At 35.9% G+C, this 16,880-nt stretch overlaps 2 protein-coding genes across 2 annotated transcripts; one reads left to right on the top strand and one right to left on the bottom strand.

Moving 5' to 3' along the window:
- Positions 1–78: 78 nt before the first annotated feature.
- Positions 79–5,361, bottom strand: LOC134845563 (receptor-interacting serine/threonine-protein kinase 4-like). Its single transcript, XM_063862507.1, has 4 exons — positions 5,180–5,361; positions 4,984–5,106; positions 3,564–3,714; positions 79–350 (listed from the first exon to the last, which is right to left on the bottom strand). The coding sequence occupies exons 1-4, from the start codon at positions 5,210–5,212 to the stop codon at positions 79–81; spliced, it is 579 nt and encodes a 192-aa protein (XP_063718577.1). The 5' UTR covers positions 5,213–5,361.
- Positions 5,362–10,736: 5,375 nt separating this feature from the next.
- On the top strand, positions 10,737–15,302 carry LOC134846327 (uncharacterized). Its single transcript, XM_063863632.1, has 4 exons — positions 10,737–10,887; positions 11,153–11,203; positions 11,604–11,843; positions 14,884–15,302. Exons 1-4 carry the CDS (start codon positions 10,836–10,838, stop codon positions 15,270–15,272), a joined length of 732 nt encoding a protein of 243 aa, XP_063719702.1. The 5' UTR covers positions 10,737–10,835; the 3' UTR covers positions 15,273–15,302.
- Positions 15,303–16,880: the final 1,578 nt, after the last annotated feature.

Here is a 16,880-nt window from a genome sequence, read left to right as displayed (position 1 = left end):
AAAACCGTTTTTTTTTTCATGTACAATTTTTTGAAATCAGAGATGGACAAGATCTATAAGAATAAGATGATAGTGTTCTTATTCATCTCTCGAACATATATTTTCGTTCAAGTTGAACACTTTGATAACCTCTCGATCCTTGAGTGTGCATGACAGAGAAATCGGACTGAGGGCCCTCTGATTGACCAGGTATGGGTCTGCACCCGCGTCCAGTAGAATATTCATGGTTTCTTTCTGTTTGTTCTGCACTGCCAGGTGTAAAGCAGAGTTTCCGAGAAAGTCCACTTTGTTAAGTGTGTCTTTGTTCTGAGCAAGTAGTTTGACGATTCCGTTATAATTCTGGAAAGCAGCTGAAATTTGAAATTGGTTTTTTTTTTAAACGAAGTGTCAATGAACAAAATGAAGATACGTATTTAGGTCGTGTTTCATTGTTTTTCACGCACTTAATTTCATTTTAGTGGTTTGACTTTTGGGCTCTTTAATCTTGCGATGGCTAACATTCGATAATTATCAACTGAACTTTTCTTCCGTTTGACAAGTTTATTTTTTTGAATTGCACTTTTTAATGAGGTATGATATCTCCCGTAGCAGAAAATTTTTTAATTTTTCAACGTTTCGGGCATTTGTCTAAAGTTAACTGACTTGTTTGCCTCATTTAGGAAACATCTTCACAAAATCATGCTTTTAAATCGATTTGAATTTTAAATCAATTTTCAAAGTTTTCAATGTATAAAATCGTTGAAGAAACCTGATTGGAGTTTTAGCTAAAATATCTCGTTCAATTCAAAAATTCCGGCTTTTAAAGTCAGTGAAAGGAGTGGAAACACTTGTATAGGTCGTAAAATTTTAAAAGATAGTTTTAACTCTAGCTAGCGTAGCATTATGATTTGAATATAAATCATTTTTTTTTAATTTCCTTTAAAAAGAAGTGATAGTTCGGCGGCCATTTTGGTGTATTCACCAACATTGGAAATTTGAAAGTATCTGAAGTTTTTAAATTTCCAATGTTGGTAAACACACCAAAAGGGCCGCCAAACCATCACTTCTATTTGCGAGTAAAATAAGACAAAAAAATTCATATCATAATGCTACGCTCGCTAGAGATAAAACTATCAATTTTTTTCAAAAGGATAAAATAGCCGTTTTTGGGCACTCTTTGTAAGATTTTGACTAAGAAATTCCATTGTTTGGCACGCGCTACCCCTCAAAGTTAACATATACTAGCACCAATGGCGGCTTTAGGAAAAATGCAGCGTCGACGAGCGACAAATGGATATCGTAGAATAGTACAAAGCCTCACCTATATTTGCTTCAGCATTAAATAATGCCTAGAATTTCAGCAAGAACCATTTTTTGCAAAGACTTGCTGTCTTTTTCACAAAAGGAGCATTTTTTTGCAGTTTTATTAACAATTTTTTGGGATAATTGCCACTGTTTTCTAAAACTCAATTTCAAAGATTGAAAAAAAGTGTTTTGCAAGACATAAAAATTATTAAAATGGACTAAAATTTTGATGCAAAATTGAATGTGTTTGCTTGTCTGGTATTGTTTGAAATTTTCACGTCTGTTTTTCCTTGATGTTTCTAAAAAAAGTTTATGGCCTAAATAATATGTTTGAAAGTTACCCGAATATAGTGTCCTATTTTGAAAATTGTTATCAAAACATGTTTTGGTTCTTTTTCTGTTCTTTATTTCTTGTTCGTAAGCAATAAATTAAACATTTAATTATTTACGTCTGAGCTGCAAACTGTCTGCGCTGCATTAATTAATTGACAACTGTCTGAGCTGCAAACTGCCTTAGCTGCATTAAAAAGTAAGGGCTAATGTTATCTAGTTTTTACTCCCAGTTTCAAAGTGCTTTGTTTCATATTTTCCTTGTTCTTAAATACTTGTTTGTAAGCAATGAATTAATTTTTTAATTAAGACTTGTCTGCCCTGCAAACCGCCCTGCGACTTGTCTGCGCTGCATTAAAAAGTAATGGCGAATGTTATGTAGAGTTCTTACTCCCCGTTTCAATGTGCTTGTATCATATTTTCTAGTATGCATAGGGTTTTCTGTTTTCAACCTAATTACACTAGCGTCAGCTTAGCGTATGATTAAGAACATTCTCTATTTTTTTCTAACCCAACTCGGAAGTAAAAGTTTTCATTAAAAGTGTTCACTTTTTTGGAAATTTCACTATAGCATTGGAAATTGCGTAGCATCTGTTCTCTGCCTTTTTTGTGGCTATTGTTCAATCTTCATTCTACTAAGAAGGTTCCCTGGCTGAGTGGTTAGTGTGTGTGACTCCTAATCTCAAAATTGCATGTTCGACTTTCAGACGTCGACGATTTTTTGCTAAACCGAGGCTTCTTTATACTCTTTGTTATTGTACTGTATAAAGCTGCTTTTTGTCGTATTCTCGCTAGTGGTTGCGAAGCATAGCTTTGCCTCTGTTTTTTGCTCTATAGTTAATTTTAAGAACAATTTTTTGCAGCGTTTTGGAAGAGTTTTTACTAAAAGAAACACTTTTTATAATTAAATTTTTTAAATGAAAAGTTGCAGCAGTGTTGACTTTTTAATTGATTAGTTTAAGATTAGAAAGCTGGAAATGACTTGGATTAAAAATTAGTCGCTTTTCTTTTTTTTTGAGATTCATAATAAGAATTTAAGAAGTTTTTTTGAGTTTATTTGATTTTTTTGAAGCTTACATGGGTCTTCTTACTTATTCCCAAAAATCATTTTTTCAACATCTTACGTTGAATTTATTTTGCTTTACTTTGATTGGCTAGAATGAGCCAATCAAATTTCAGTACCAACTCAAGATGTTTTGTTCACAATTTTAAGTCGAATTAAAAATAAGCTGAATTGACATAAAATGAAAAATGTTTGATATACTACTCAAATTTTTTTTCAAATACGCTCCAGATTCTTACCCAGACTAGTAAAAAGACACAGAAAACAGCTCTAAGAAAAAAAACGACCACCGTATCTGCTCACAGTTCGGCCTTGTCAGAAGTCGGCTTAAGAATAAATAAAGTGATCCCGTTAACCAAATCAACCAGTGCTATCTGTATGTTGTTTTCATCATTTATACATTGAATATTAAAAACCGCAAACGAAATTTTGGCGGAATAAGTAAAAAGATCCGCGATTTGCTGAGTTTCTAAAGGGCAATTATATAATTGGAAGAGCTTCAAGTCTGTATACTTTTCTGAAAAGAAACTTTTCTTGAGTTTGTCTGGTGCCTATGTTTGTAAGTTTTTTTTTGGATTGTCAATGTTGAAGACCTTTCGGATACACCTGGTATCAAAAGTATTGCATTCTACGGAAACGTACTATTTTTTTGTTGAAAATATATATAAAACTCGTTTCAAAACTCGTTTTTTGGATTGTCAATGTTGAAGACCTTCCGGATACACCTGGTATCAAAAGTATTGCATTCTACGGAAACGTACAATTTTTTTGTTGAATATATATATAAAATTCAAAATTGTTGTAATATAGCAAAACACAAGTTAAAAAACCGACACTAATTATCATCGACGCTGGTAAGAGTACAAAAATTGAACGAGTAACTGACCAATATGCAAGGGTGTAGACGCCCTCATATTCTGTGGTGCCGGATCCGCACCAAACTGAAGCAGCTTCGAGCTCCCCTCTAGATCTCCGAAATTGGCAGTGAGGTGAAGGGGTCTCCATTCAAGTCGGTTGGAAAGATCGACACCTATTTTCTTCAAGAAAATGACAAAAATTGATGTCACTCTTTTCTTGCACATTCCGAATAACAGAGCGTGGATTGCAGCAATAACAGTTGTTTTGGCAAAATTTCAGCACAATTTTGTCCGAAATTGTTTTGGTTTTTTTTTAAATTTTTGAATGTTTTTCTTGGACAATTAGCTTATAGAGGCTTCACAAAACTAGTTACCAACAATCAAATTTACTTGAAAACAGCAGCGGATTTAGGAGGGGCGGGGGGGGGGGCGGGGGGGGGGCGGACGCTTCTCCTCAGGAATTCGCCCCCCTGCCGACCCAAAGGGTCCCCCATTTGTACTATATCCATTTTTGGCCGACTGACCTTAAAAATGTTCCAAAGGCGCCTTTGGCGCCAACCTATACTAATTTTGAGGGAGGAGCGCGCCAAAAAAACGCGATTTTTTGGTCGACATTTTCCAAAAGGTGCATAAAAACGCCTTTTTTGGCCTGTTTTTTTCACAAATTTGCCTGCGGAACAGAAAATTTTGCCAAATTAGGGTCTTTATAGTGATTTGGGGGAGCTCAGAAAATCAATTTGGTTGACCTAAAAAAAGGTAGTCAAAATTTTCAAAAAATGTTTGAAAATCCGCCCCCCCCCCCTCGAGAACTTCCTAGATCCGCGCCTGCTTGAAAAATATTTTTTTTTCTGCAGGAAATTAACGACCTGCTGGAATTAGGCTTATTTAATTGTTTGTTGTTTAAAATTAGCGGTCTTTGATTTTGTAAAACCGCCCTGGGTTAGAGCTTTATACCTAAATTTGACAATTAGCTTATAGAGGCTTCACAAAACTAGTTACCAACAATCAAATTTACTTGAAAACAGCAGCGGATTTAGGAGGGGCGGGGGGGGGGGGGGGCGGACGCTTCTCCTCAGGAATTCTCCCCCCTGCCGACCAAAAAATTAACGACCTGCTGGAATTAGGCTTATTTAATTGTTTGTTGTTTAAAATTAGCGGTCTTTGATTTTGTAAAACCGCCCTGGGTTAGAGCCTTATCCCTAAATTTGACAATTAGCTTGTAGAGGCTTCACAAAACTAGTTACCAACAATCAAATTTAGCGGTCTTTGATCAAAATTAGCGGTCTTTGATTTTGTAAAACCGCCCTGGGTTAGAGCCTTATCCCTAAATTTGAGTTTGAATAGTCGTAGAGAATTTTTTTCGGAGCTCAAATCACAGCTTTACGGGTTTTGTTATGATTCTCATCGATAAATCAGTTGTCGTATTGTTAAACTACTGTAAAGACTTACCCGGGATTCGATACAGCTGACAAAATTTTTGAGATCGAAGTCATAATTTGCATCCAGGAAACTTTCTTTAATGCTTCCGCATTTTGAAATTGCTCCTGATGCTGGAAACAGCGCAACAATTACCTGGCAACGATTTAATCAATCAAACTTAATTAATGAAACAAACGCATTTCAAGAAGAATTAAGAGACACTTACTGCTACTATCATTTGGGCTGAAAATAATACCATGGTGCTTGTTTACTTTTCGCTATTTCTCTAGATTGCAGAAGAGCAAGTCAAGTGCTTTGCAGCTGAAAATGAGATAAGATGTGTTGACATAATATGATGGTCATAATAGTCAGAAGACGCGCTGATGTAACATAATGGTCATGTACTCTATAAAATACAGATGAGTAGAATAAACTAGTCAATTTGCCTCATTCACTAATCCTTGCCAATCGCAAAACAGTGATTTTTAATCGCAATCACAGCTTTTTGCGATTATTTTGTTTTCCCAAAAAAACTAATCGCCTCTGAATTTAAAGTTGAGTTACTAAAAATTCTTAAATTTTTTTTTGGAAAGCTTTTATGCTTAAAGCTGTGCTAAACTTTTTCCCGTCACCATGGATTATCAATACAAAATTATTTAAAATGTTCTTTTTTCAAAGTCGACCAAGTCATTTGTTTTCCGATATGATCTTCAAGCAAAAGTTGCAATCCGCAGTCGAATTTTTCCCCACAAATTTAATATTTATTGGCACTAAACGCGCCTTTAGAGAAATTATTACGACCGGTAAGCTAAAAAAAAATATAGGTAAAATAGTAGCAAAGAGAAGACTCTATGGCTGGGGCAGTTTCAAATTCCTTAGAGCATGACCTCTCCTAAGTGCACCCCTGACCGACGTTTATTTCACCCAAATTGATGAACTAAACATCTTCGTCGGATCGGATTTTTCACCAGACAGTTTACTTGCAAAACCTTTGCACTGCAATGAAGATGGTTAGTGATGCGAGTTTTTTTTTCTGTTGATGCGCTAAAATCAATAAGAAATTGGTTGAACATAATTTTATTTATAATTTAATGCATTCGAATGCATTCGATTTAAATGTAGTGAGTATCCGTTTATACTAATGGACGAATCTTTTGATGGTATGACATTGACTGAAATAAAAGTAAGGGCTCCATTTAACTTCCATTTTATGGAAGTTTTTCCATATCAGGGTCATTTAGATTAAATTAACTCACTTTTGGATCTCTTATTGTATTTACCCCTTCTATAATAAAGAAAGAAATGTTGCTACTCATAAAATTAAGGGATATATTATTAGTTTAACAGTTGAGTTAGTCGTTTATGGAGATGGATATCCTTTAATAGATACCATCACTGAAAAAAGTGTTTAAGGAAAAGTAACTACTGTGGGAAAAGTTAGTGTAGATATTTGCTTGGTTGGGGATTAGAACATGGCAATAAATCAACCTTAATCCAAAAAGCCAAATAGTTGCAGCGATTTTTTCATGGCACTAAAAATTAGTTAATACAGCCCGATATTGGGTTGACCGGGCTTCAAAATGACATAGCACTTGTCTCAGTCTGACTTCCGTTTGTGGTACTTGATTATGCCTGAATAAAACGCCCCAAATAAGTCCCAAATAAGTTCTCACTACACCTGCGGAACAGAAAAGCAAAAAGTGATTTTAAAAAACTCGAAGCTCATATTAACATATTTGAACTTTTCTTCAGGTGTGTTACAAAAATCAATATGTACACCGAACTAATATTTCGAACCGTTTTGAAAAATTAAAAAAGTTAGGTACGGAGAATTCCCAAATACGAGCTCATAATACGAAAATGATATCTAACTGCCTAGATCAACAATCTGACAAAAAGTTTGTTTAGCTCGGGCGGATTTAGCTCAGGGGCGGATTTAGGGGGGAGGGGGGCGGGGGCGGTGGATACGAACGCCCCTCCCCCTCAGGGATTCGACCCCCTGCCGACCCAAAGGGTCCCCCTTTGGTACTTTTTAAGAAATTCGTTTTTGTCAGATCGACCCTAAAATCTTTCTACAGGCGCCTTCGGCACCAATATATACTCATTTTGAGAGGAAGCGCGCGCCAAAAAAACATGCAATTTTTTTGTCAAAATTTTCTAAAAAGTGCCCAAAAACGGTTTTTTTTACCTATTTTTGAAAAATTTGCCGGCGGCGCAGAAAATTGGGCCAAAACAGCGTCTTTTTAGTGCTTTAGGAGAGCTCGGAAAATCAATTTGGTCCACCCAAAAAAAAGGTCGTCAAAATTTTCGAAAATTTTTTGAAAATCCGCCCCCCTCTTGAGAAAATTCATAGATCCGCCCCTGATTTAGAATTTTAAATTGGGCTAAGCTCATTAAACAGAAACAATCATGCTTATACGAGTGGGCAAAACTATACGAGCTGGCCATGTTGGTCAGATGAAGACAATGATGTAGCAGGTGACATTCTCTGACAAACAACTGACCGGGACGAGTTCGTATTCCAGCAGAGGGGTTAGGTAAATCTGACAAGGGAACATCTAACTAAGTCGAAAATTGATAACTAAAATAAACATAAGATCACGTAGAAGAACAGTGTTATACTTGAAAAAAATACATGGCGTTGAAAACCCCCGAATGATTCAAAGAAAAGAGCTCCCGGAGCAGCAGCTATTGTCCCGAAGTCAAAGGAGGATTTCGAATCAAAGCGATGGAAGAAAAAGGCGACTGAGCAGCCTGTGAAACCCGAATTGGTTACAAAAAAGCTATTGCGGAAAAGTAAGTGCAGGACGAATCGCCAATGTTCCGTATTCTTTCAAGACCATTCCTTGAGTAGCGACATAGCGAAAGGAAGGGAGATGCGAGAACAAAACGTGAAAGGAGAAAAAGAAAGGAACGAGTAGGCGTGCATCCGCAGCAAAATGTGAGCGAGCGAGGAAAAAAAGCCGGCCATGGAGGCTAAAAAGAAGCAGCTGCAGCGACCAAAATAAAGAACAAAAGGGGAAAATGCGCGTATATTGTCCGAGAACGTCAAGAGTTTGGTGAGTGTAAGGCGTTCACATTAGATCGTCAGATCATGTAATCGATCACCTGCCATGGCAATGATAGTGTGTGAGGACGAGCTCTCACTTGAACTCTAGCTTCAGTTCTACCACAGCCTGACCAATTTCGTCTGCAATAGTGGTACCACGTGAAAGTTCTAGACGCAAAAAAACGGCCAGGATTCGGAAAAAAAGAGCTTCGCTCAACAAAATAGCTTGGAACGTTGGGAAATAAGAAAAAAACGGACTATGCTTAGATAGGTTGGATGGCCTTTCATAGATCCTTTGCGAATCGCAGAAACGACAATTATTATTATTATATATCAAATATAATACATTACTTTTATTTGAAGGGAATTCTAAAGGTGTTATTTAGCTTCTTAGCTTTTCAGCTAAAACTCAAAAATTCTAAAATTACAAAAAGCTTCTGATGTTCAGATGGATTTTTGGCAATGAGAACACCTCTAATTCAAAGGCTAATGAGGAAATGAAAAAAAAATACGGTTTTTAATCCGGCTATATTCTAACGAACAGTTTTATTAGTCGTATGTCAAAACTTAAACGCGAATTTCTATTACTTGTTGAAAAACGGCAGAAATAAGAACGAACGTTTTGTTCACTTCATCGCTTGAAAAATCAAAATTGCAGTGTTCCTTGAGAGCTTTTTTTCGAAGCAGCCTCCTCAAATTTCACCAGAAACAGTTTAATTTTCAGCAATTATTTTTTCGACTTGATATTTTTGGTTGTCACTATATCGGTTTGAATTTCGGTGTCATTTTTTTACTTCATAAGTTTTTCCGTGCGCTTAAAATATCGAACATTATAATAATGTTTAACGAGCCATTGGCTGAAAAAGTTCTGTTAGAATTGCTTCCGGGTTTGCAAATTATTCTTAAAATGAGGACACGCAGTTAATCCTGAATATAGTGAATTTACAATTTTAGCGCTTTTCAATTGGTTAAAACGATGATTTGCGATTGAATGGCGATACTTTATATTCATTCGTTTTTTTCGTCACTGGAAGGCTCGACTTTTTAAAGCAGATCGAACTACGCCCGGAGGTTTTTTCGAAACGGCATTACTGAGCATCTCAAAAATTTTTAATCTTCTTAAAATGTTCTCGCTAGAACTCATGGCGAGAGAAACCAAGGTCGTAACAAATGAATTTTCTGGTGAACGAAGAACAGTGTGTGAGAAAAGACGAAAACTTAAAGACTGGAACAAAGTTCACAAATTGCTCAGGGGTTGTTTTAAAGTTGATTTTTTAATGTTTTAGTTTTGCGTATTTTATGAAATTAAATTATGCTTTCAAATACCAAAAGTTATGTCTAGTTTACCGAAAATAGCTTATCTAGTTGTGAATAGGTGGAGTGCGTTTTGGGCAAATTTTATTTTTTCAAATAAGTTTCTTGAAAACATGTTAATTTTTTTCGGTAGGCTCCTCTTCGCCTGTGAGTAATTTACAGTTTTTACCAAGATTATGACTTTTATTTTTTTCATAGATATCTTTGTTGGTGTATATTATGGGGGGTTATATCGATTTTTGACATGAAAACAGATGGCTTACAAGATAATCGAACAAAATAAAAAAAAGTATATGAATAGATTTCGCCAGATAAGAAAGTAGACAAGATGAAAATAGACAAGGCGTACAAAAAGTAGACAAGGCGTACAAAAAGTAGACAAGGCGTACAAGATGAAAAAGTAGATGAATAGATTTTGCTCATGAAGATGGCACCCGACAAGTTAATGCCTTTTTGGTTTTCTCTCAAGCCGAAATTAATTGTTAACGTACATTTTCATTGAACATATATTATAAGTTTTGGCTGGAAAATAAAAATATTTGTTCCGACTTTCGATACGAAAGTAACGGAATATTTGTGCTCGGGGTGGATTTTTTTTTCTTCAGACAAATTTCGACTTTTTAACTAGCCAGTTTTGACAAATTTTTTTTAATATCATTCAAAAAGTATTGTTGTCCTGAGCTTAAATTTGAAAAGATATTTCACCTGTGATCATTTTTTGTAAAATTATGAGGGTTTAAAGATTGCCATTTTGACCAATTTGGGACAATTAACGCGCGATATAATTCGAGCTATTAGCGCGTAACCGGAGATTTAATCCGTCTTAGAAATCGTTCCAAATTGGTTGAAAGAAGCTTATTTTTACCATAATTGATTTGTTACAAGGAGCAAAATCTATTGTTTTTGTACAAAATATGGCGTGTGGGGGGATGATTTTCATAGAAAAATTTTAAAAATTTTAGGAAAAAAGTTTTTCATTTTATTTTATTTCAATTAATCTTTTTTGTGTTGTTTGTGTTATTACTGCTCCATAAACGTTAAAAGGCAGTCGGAACTTTAAGGGCTTCGCCCTGATACAAGCAGTCTTGTTATAATTGTTATAATTGTTATTTTTATTATTATTATTAATATTATTATTATTTTTATGAATATGATTATTATGATTATTATTATGATTATTATTATTATGATTATTATGATTATTATTATTATGATTATTATGATTATTATGATTATTATGATTATTATGATTATTATTATTCGTATTATTATTATACCTTTTTTGGCTAGATCTGGCGCCTATTTTGTCTGCGGCGCCCAAGTTAAAAAAGTGAGAAATATTTACTAAAATGTGAATTTTGTTTGATATTATACTGGTAGAGCAAGGTCATCACCGATTAAGACAATGAGTTGCCCGAATAATCATTTATTTGCGCTAACTTACCACTAACTAAACTTAAATTTGCAAACCAACTAGGATTATGTGAGATATAGTTGAGATCAGTGCTTTTGTAGAGCAATGGTGGCCAAACCAACTCGTACTGTGTGCCTAGTTCAGTTCGTGATCTACTGTAAGTATTTCTATTCAGTTTTTGTAAGTTTTTAGCCCCCCCCCCCCTCCCAACTGATACTTTCCTACACTTTCCTAAGTTTTTGTCCGCTGTGTCTAATTTTATACAGCTGACATGTCTCGACCCGGGCATTAAATTAATAACCCAATTCAAAGGCCTGGAGGCGTTTGCAAACAATTTTTCCAAGAAAAAATCTACGGGTTGCATCAAGGAGATGAAATTTGGCAAAAAATTATTCTTATGTGTGTTGTGTGTCTTGTTTCAGGTGTGTTCTTCTGTGTTCGATCTGTTTGTCACGTATTCCAGATATACATTGGTGTGTATAGTAGATTTTTACATCCATTTTGACAGAAATTTCTGTTTTTTTTTGCCTCAAACTTTTAAGCAGATTTTGGAAAAACTTCAAACCCAAAATTATTACGTCGAATCCAAGGACACAATGAAAACACTTGAGTTCAAATGTTCTAACAGTAAAATCACAGGCATTAGATTCAAAAGCAAAAAGTTGTTTATCCCCTCCCCTACCAATACGGTACCTATAAAAATTTTTGACCCCCATAGAGAACTCATTCAACGATACAGCTCCTAAAATATTTGCAAGAAAATATCGCATCATCTGGTTTAGTATTTTTTTTCGCGTATTTTTTTTGCGAGTTTTACATTATCAGTACTTAATGAAAAGTTCATTACAAAAAAATTCCGCGTATACTTTTCAGCCCAAGAGTACTGGCACTTGTGTCCGGCTGAGCCCAGACTGCCAATATGGAACCTAGTGGACGCCATCTTTGGACTAACCTTCCTCACAATCGAAGCCGCGGAGAAAGTTATCTTCCGCCCAAGTGTCTTTGCTAAACTGAGACATTATATTAAGCATGTATCTGCGTCTGCGATTAAAGTGTCCTGTACTGCCTCACGAGCTGCATGCGCAGTCTTTCTCTGCATCTGGTTTTTCTTCGGTTAGTACACTTTGCATTTGTTGCTTGAAATCATAAATATTTTATTATCACTACGTTTCTGGGAATCGCAGCGGATCTTTCAGTATCTACTAAGCTTGTCTAAGGATAGAGCGTCTCTGCTTTTCCCCCCATTCCAAACTAAATTGTCTTGGGTGCATGTAAGTTACCCGGGTTACCTGTCACCTAACCAGGGGAAAAACCACGTCAAACCAGGCTGGAAACCCAGATTTTTAGGCGAAATTTAAAATCGGAAAATGCCTACAAATCTGCCTGAAAGCTAAAAAAAATGGTCTCGCATAAGGAGGTAGCCAACAGGAAGTTACAGAATTTTTGTCAAGAAAAAAATCTTAGACTTCATGGCAGGGTTCCTAGGCGGCTACTTCCAGGAACACCAGGATTGCCATGGACCCTTTAAGTTCCTGACAGGAAGTCTAAGGTTTTCCCCTGGCTAGATAACCCGGGTAGACAAAAGCGAAAAATTGAAGTCAGACGAAACTTGAAAATGGAGAAATTCCGAAAACCTAATTTATCCAACATATTCCAATAAATAAACAGCCAAATTGCTCTTTTGGATATATAACCTTGTACCATGATAACAGGCTAAACATTCAAAAACCGAAAATGGAGAATAAAATCGACGAGTCGTTCAGTTCCACGAATAATGCCATTCTTAACGCGAAGGTGTTCCTGTTTGCGCTAATATACCTATGGGCCTATAAATTGTGAAAGAGTTTAGCCGAAAACTAAAAACTCAGCCTGGTTGAAGCAAATCTTCTATCTAGGTAAACCAAAGTAATAAAAAAGGCTAAAGGGACAAAATCGGCAGAGTTTCAGAAAAGTGGCTTTAAAAAAATGGCTCAAATAAGCTTTTTGTGGTTTTTATGCGGGTTTATTAAAATAGTAAGAAAAAAAGCAAAGCATTAGCGGAATAGATCAATTATACAATATCTGAGCAGCCAAAACTTTTTCAGCTGGAACAAATTCATTTCGAATACTAATAATGGAGATAAAAATTCAGAAAATCAAGTAAAATCTTTGCAAAAATCAAAAAACCAAATTTCAGTGACAAACTTGGAACCATAGAATTTAACCCTACAAATGAATTCATTAATCGAATCCTATAATCGCGAACCCTGTAAAAAAAGTTGATATATAATGACGTTTTGAAACTGCATTAGAGGATCCCTGGTCGAGATGCTCGATATATATTTCTAGTTTCTCAACCAAAATTGGCGTGTTTTGACTTTCTCGACCAAGTTTTGGTATTTTTCGACTTTCTTGACACAAAAAAAATTTTTCGACTTTGTTCGACCCAGTTCAGATATGTTTCGACATTCCCGACTGTCTCGACCGACATTTTAAAAAAGTTTATTTGTTCGACACCGCATAGATTTGTTTCGACTTTATCGGCCAAAAATGGCCTTGTTTCGACTGTGTTCTACTTATGTTTCGACTGTGCTCGATCTATGTTTCGACTGTGCTCGACCTATGTTTCGACTTTTTTGACCATAAATGGGTATTCGACTATGCTCGACTTATGTTTCGACTTTTTTGACTATCAAATAACATGAGTAAAATGGCAAGAAATTATAATGTATGCTTTTCAGTTGATTTTTTGGAATGATGCTTCATTTGAAAATAAGCTATAAGAACCTGTAAAATGCAAAACGCCTCAATGGAAAACTTACAGTTTTCAAGTTGAATCTCCCATTTTGCTTTGAATTTTTTTTTAGAAATCTGGACTGAAACTGTTGATGTGAAAACTTATATTTGAGGAATTGTCAAATTTACTTTTATCTTGCTGTTTTGCTGCAAACAACTCTCCTCAATTGATCGGTTGCAATTTCCTGACATAGGTCTTTTCTGAGCACTTATTTGCTCAATTTCTAAGTTAAATTTAATTAAAATCTTGAAAAAAAAAATTAAATCTGGAAAAAAATTAGGTTGTGCTCGACCTATGTTTCGACTCTGCTCGATCTATGCTTCGACTCTGCTCGACCTATGTTTCGACTTTCTCGACCAAAATCAGGTATGTTTTGATTAAGCTCGACCTATGTTTTGACTTTCTCGACCTACGTTTCTACTTTCTCGACCAAAATCGGGTTTTTTTTCAACTTTCTGCTCGACTTAAAATTGCTTATCGAACCCGGAGTTTAAGTCGCAAAACTGCACTTGCTCGACTTTCAAAGTCGGAACATAAATCCAGCACCTCAAACGGGGATCTAAATTGATTCTAAAATGGCGAAACTAGAGAATCAAAATGACGGGCAGGGGTTGGATGTCCTACTTATATCATAAGACCATGTGAACAATCACCCCCCTTCCAATTAGACCAAAAGAACCACCCAAAAATGACCTCAAACTTTGCAATTTAGAATATTACATTTATAATTAAAATGCCACAGTTTGGCAGAAATGATCTCTTTGGTCCAAATTACTTTAAATAGTTATCAGTGGTACTGTAAAGTTAATGCTGAGCAAAAATATGTCTTCTTTGAGAAGCAAATTGAAAACATTCAACGACTTTAGGCCAAATGAAAAATCTGATTTGTTTTCCCAAAGTTTCGCGTTGTCTTTTTAACCACCCCCCCCCCCCCCCCCCCATAGGAAATGAATATCGAATGTTTAATTGGAACTACAGAAAAATTGATTTCTGATCTGTCTAATTTCTCTATTTTCCAAATGAAGTTTTATGACCTCCATTCTATTGCTTATTTTTTTATCTAATTTAAGTTAGAAATCGTTTTTGGATAACTCTTTTTGCGTCTAGATTTTCCGCGTGATACCACTATTGCAGTCGAAATTGGCCAGGCTGCGGTAGAAATGAATCTAGATGTCAAGTGAGAGCTCGTTCTCTGGCACTTTCGTTGCCATGGCGGGGGATCAAATGGACTAACTGACTATCTCAAATTGAATGCAAACAAAGAAACAACCGTTTGATACTTGTGCTTTGAAAACTATAATTTTAAAACCATTTGACAAATATTTATCACTGCAGTAGTTTTTATGAATTTTTAGCAGTGACTTTTCGGTGTTTCAGGTAACTTTTTGGTGTTCGCCGTTTCGTATGACTTAGTTCACGACCAAAACAACACAACCGATACTGTGTTCTCATTGGTCATCCACTACAGCCAGCACAACCAATCAGAGACCTTGTTGGACATATTCCGAAATGCACAACATGTGTTCATTCCGATGGATGACTGGTCCTCCGATAATGTCTGCAACGCCACTCTGTACTGGGCCTCATTTTGGATCATAGTTGGATCCTACATTCTGATTGGTCTAATTTTCGGAGCAGCTTGTTCCCTCGCCTTTTGCACACTCCCAGTTTTAAAACTGCACTACTGTGTTAAAAACTGGTGCTCCAAAAATTTTTCATCGCCCAGCTTTTCTAGCAGTAAGCAAAATAATTATGGAGCTATTTGATATGTTTTAGAATTAAATCTGATTTCAAAATCCGTTTTTTTATTCATTTCAGCCAAAAAAAAACGTTAGATTGGCAAGTTTGGAATGCCTTCCCGCACACACTGAAACGCAAACTGGCATTCATTTGTATATGACTGGATTGTTAATAGGTCGCTGTGTTGAGGCCAGAACATAGTTCATAAATCAAATGCGCTTTTCCATATCACCTTAAGAATTTCAAAGTTCTTGACAAAACTGTTGAAAATTTCATGGGCCCATGCTGAAGTCTGTAAGACAAAATAAAACTCAAAAAAAAATGTTTGATAGTTTTGAAGCCCTCGTAAACAATTTTTTTTGTTATCAAGACTTTGTATCCACAGTTTTATTTAGAAGCAAAGAGGAAACAAGTGAAGTGTTCTGTACCCGCATAGAAAAAAAACAAAGATAAATCCAAAAAAAAAAGGTTTCGACAAGTTCTACCAAAACAGGAGTGCTTTGGAGAAAGTTACACATTTATGTGGGCAAAACGTTGTCGTAGATCAACGTAATTGTGCAACAATTTTTATAGGTCAAACCAACGGGTGCAAAATTTCGAAGTAATTGTCCCTTGATGCCATACCATGATTTGCCAACAGCTCAGTCTACAGAAGAGAACAATTAGTAGCCCTCCAGCAATCAAAACATGGGAAATCCGAGGAGACAACTATTTGAAAAATGGGCTCACTAGTTATTAGAAACCATTGCGATAAAGTGGAACAACTGATAAACTTTTGATCTCATTGAAATTGGCACAGAGAGCAAACGCCAAGTACAACTTAAATGTATATATATGCGTGCGAGTAATAAAAACAGTGTCATATATGAAAACTTTGTATTAGATTTAGATTTTTAGATTGACGTTTTGAGTTCCTTGTCTGTGGTTTTCGATGTTACAAAATGGAATCTGCCAACAGCCACGTCTAGTTCTGAAACATGGTCAATTTCACTATTCTTTTGAATTTTTCAGCTGACCTATCAAATGGAGGCAAAATCTTGAATCAGCACTTTTAACATGTTGCAGAAAGCAATGAACGATGCGAGGGAGGAAAAAAACCCGCTGGCAGTCACATTCTTCTATCCGAGCAAGTGTAGAGCATTGGATAAACCGTTTCATCTGTGGTGTAACTGCAAAACATGAGTTTAAAACCACATCGTTCTTTTTCTAAAGTAGACTTACCCGCTGGTCAAAGCGTTAACTCTGGATCTATGTATTGGAAAAACCGTACGGAGGCATAACAGACCCTTGTTTCAAACTTATACTAATGCTTGGGGGAACACGGCAGGAGGAACTAGTTAACAGGAAGCCTCACTTGGATTTTGCGACAACGGGACAGCCTCGGATTCTGGTCGAGTTTTGAGAAATCTTCAAAACGGAACGAAAATATTCGAAACCAATCAGGTACTATCGCGGAAGCAAAAAGAGGGAGATACGCTTCATCAATTTCATTTAGTGCTTAAGGGACTCGCAGCGTGATTTAAATTAGAAAAGCAAAAACAAACGAATTCTCTGGGACATTTTTATTGTGAAAATTTCAAATTAGGCCGGAGAGGCAAACTTTTACAGATAGATACATGGAGACCAATTAGTAT

This window comes from Symsagittifera roscoffensis, chromosome 5, assembly GCF_963678635.1.
Source record: "Symsagittifera roscoffensis chromosome 5, txSymRosc1.1, whole genome shotgun sequence".
Classification (NCBI taxonomy): Eukaryota; Metazoa; Xenacoelomorpha; order Acoela; family Convolutidae; genus Symsagittifera; species Symsagittifera roscoffensis.
The sequence above is the reverse complement of the archived record's forward strand: the minus strand, read 5'-3'. Positions and strand labels throughout refer to the sequence as shown.

Coding starts and splice junctions, on each gene's coding strand:
- LOC134846327 (XM_063863632.1), top strand. CDS start 10,836: ATGGTGGCCAAACCAACTCGTACTGTGTGCCTAGTTCAGTTCGTGATC. Junction 11,204..11,603: donor CGTATTCCAGATATACATTG/GTGTGTATAGTA, acceptor TATACTTTTCAG/CCCAAGAGTACTGGCACTTG. Junction 11,844..14,883: donor CTGCATCTGGTTTTTCTTCG/GTTAGTACACTT, acceptor TCGGTGTTTCAG/GTAACTTTTTGGTGTTCGCC.
- LOC134845563 (XM_063862507.1), bottom strand. CDS start 5,212: ATGGTATTATTTTCAGCCCAAATGATAGTAGCA. Junction 5,107..5,179: donor CAGCCCAAATGATAGTAGCA/GTAAGTGTCTCT, acceptor AATCGTTGCCAG/GTAATTGTTGCGCTGTTTCC. Junction 3,715..4,983: donor TCAGCTGTATCGAATCCCGG/GTAAGTCTTTAC, acceptor ATTTTCTTGAAG/AAAATAGGTGTCGATCTTTC.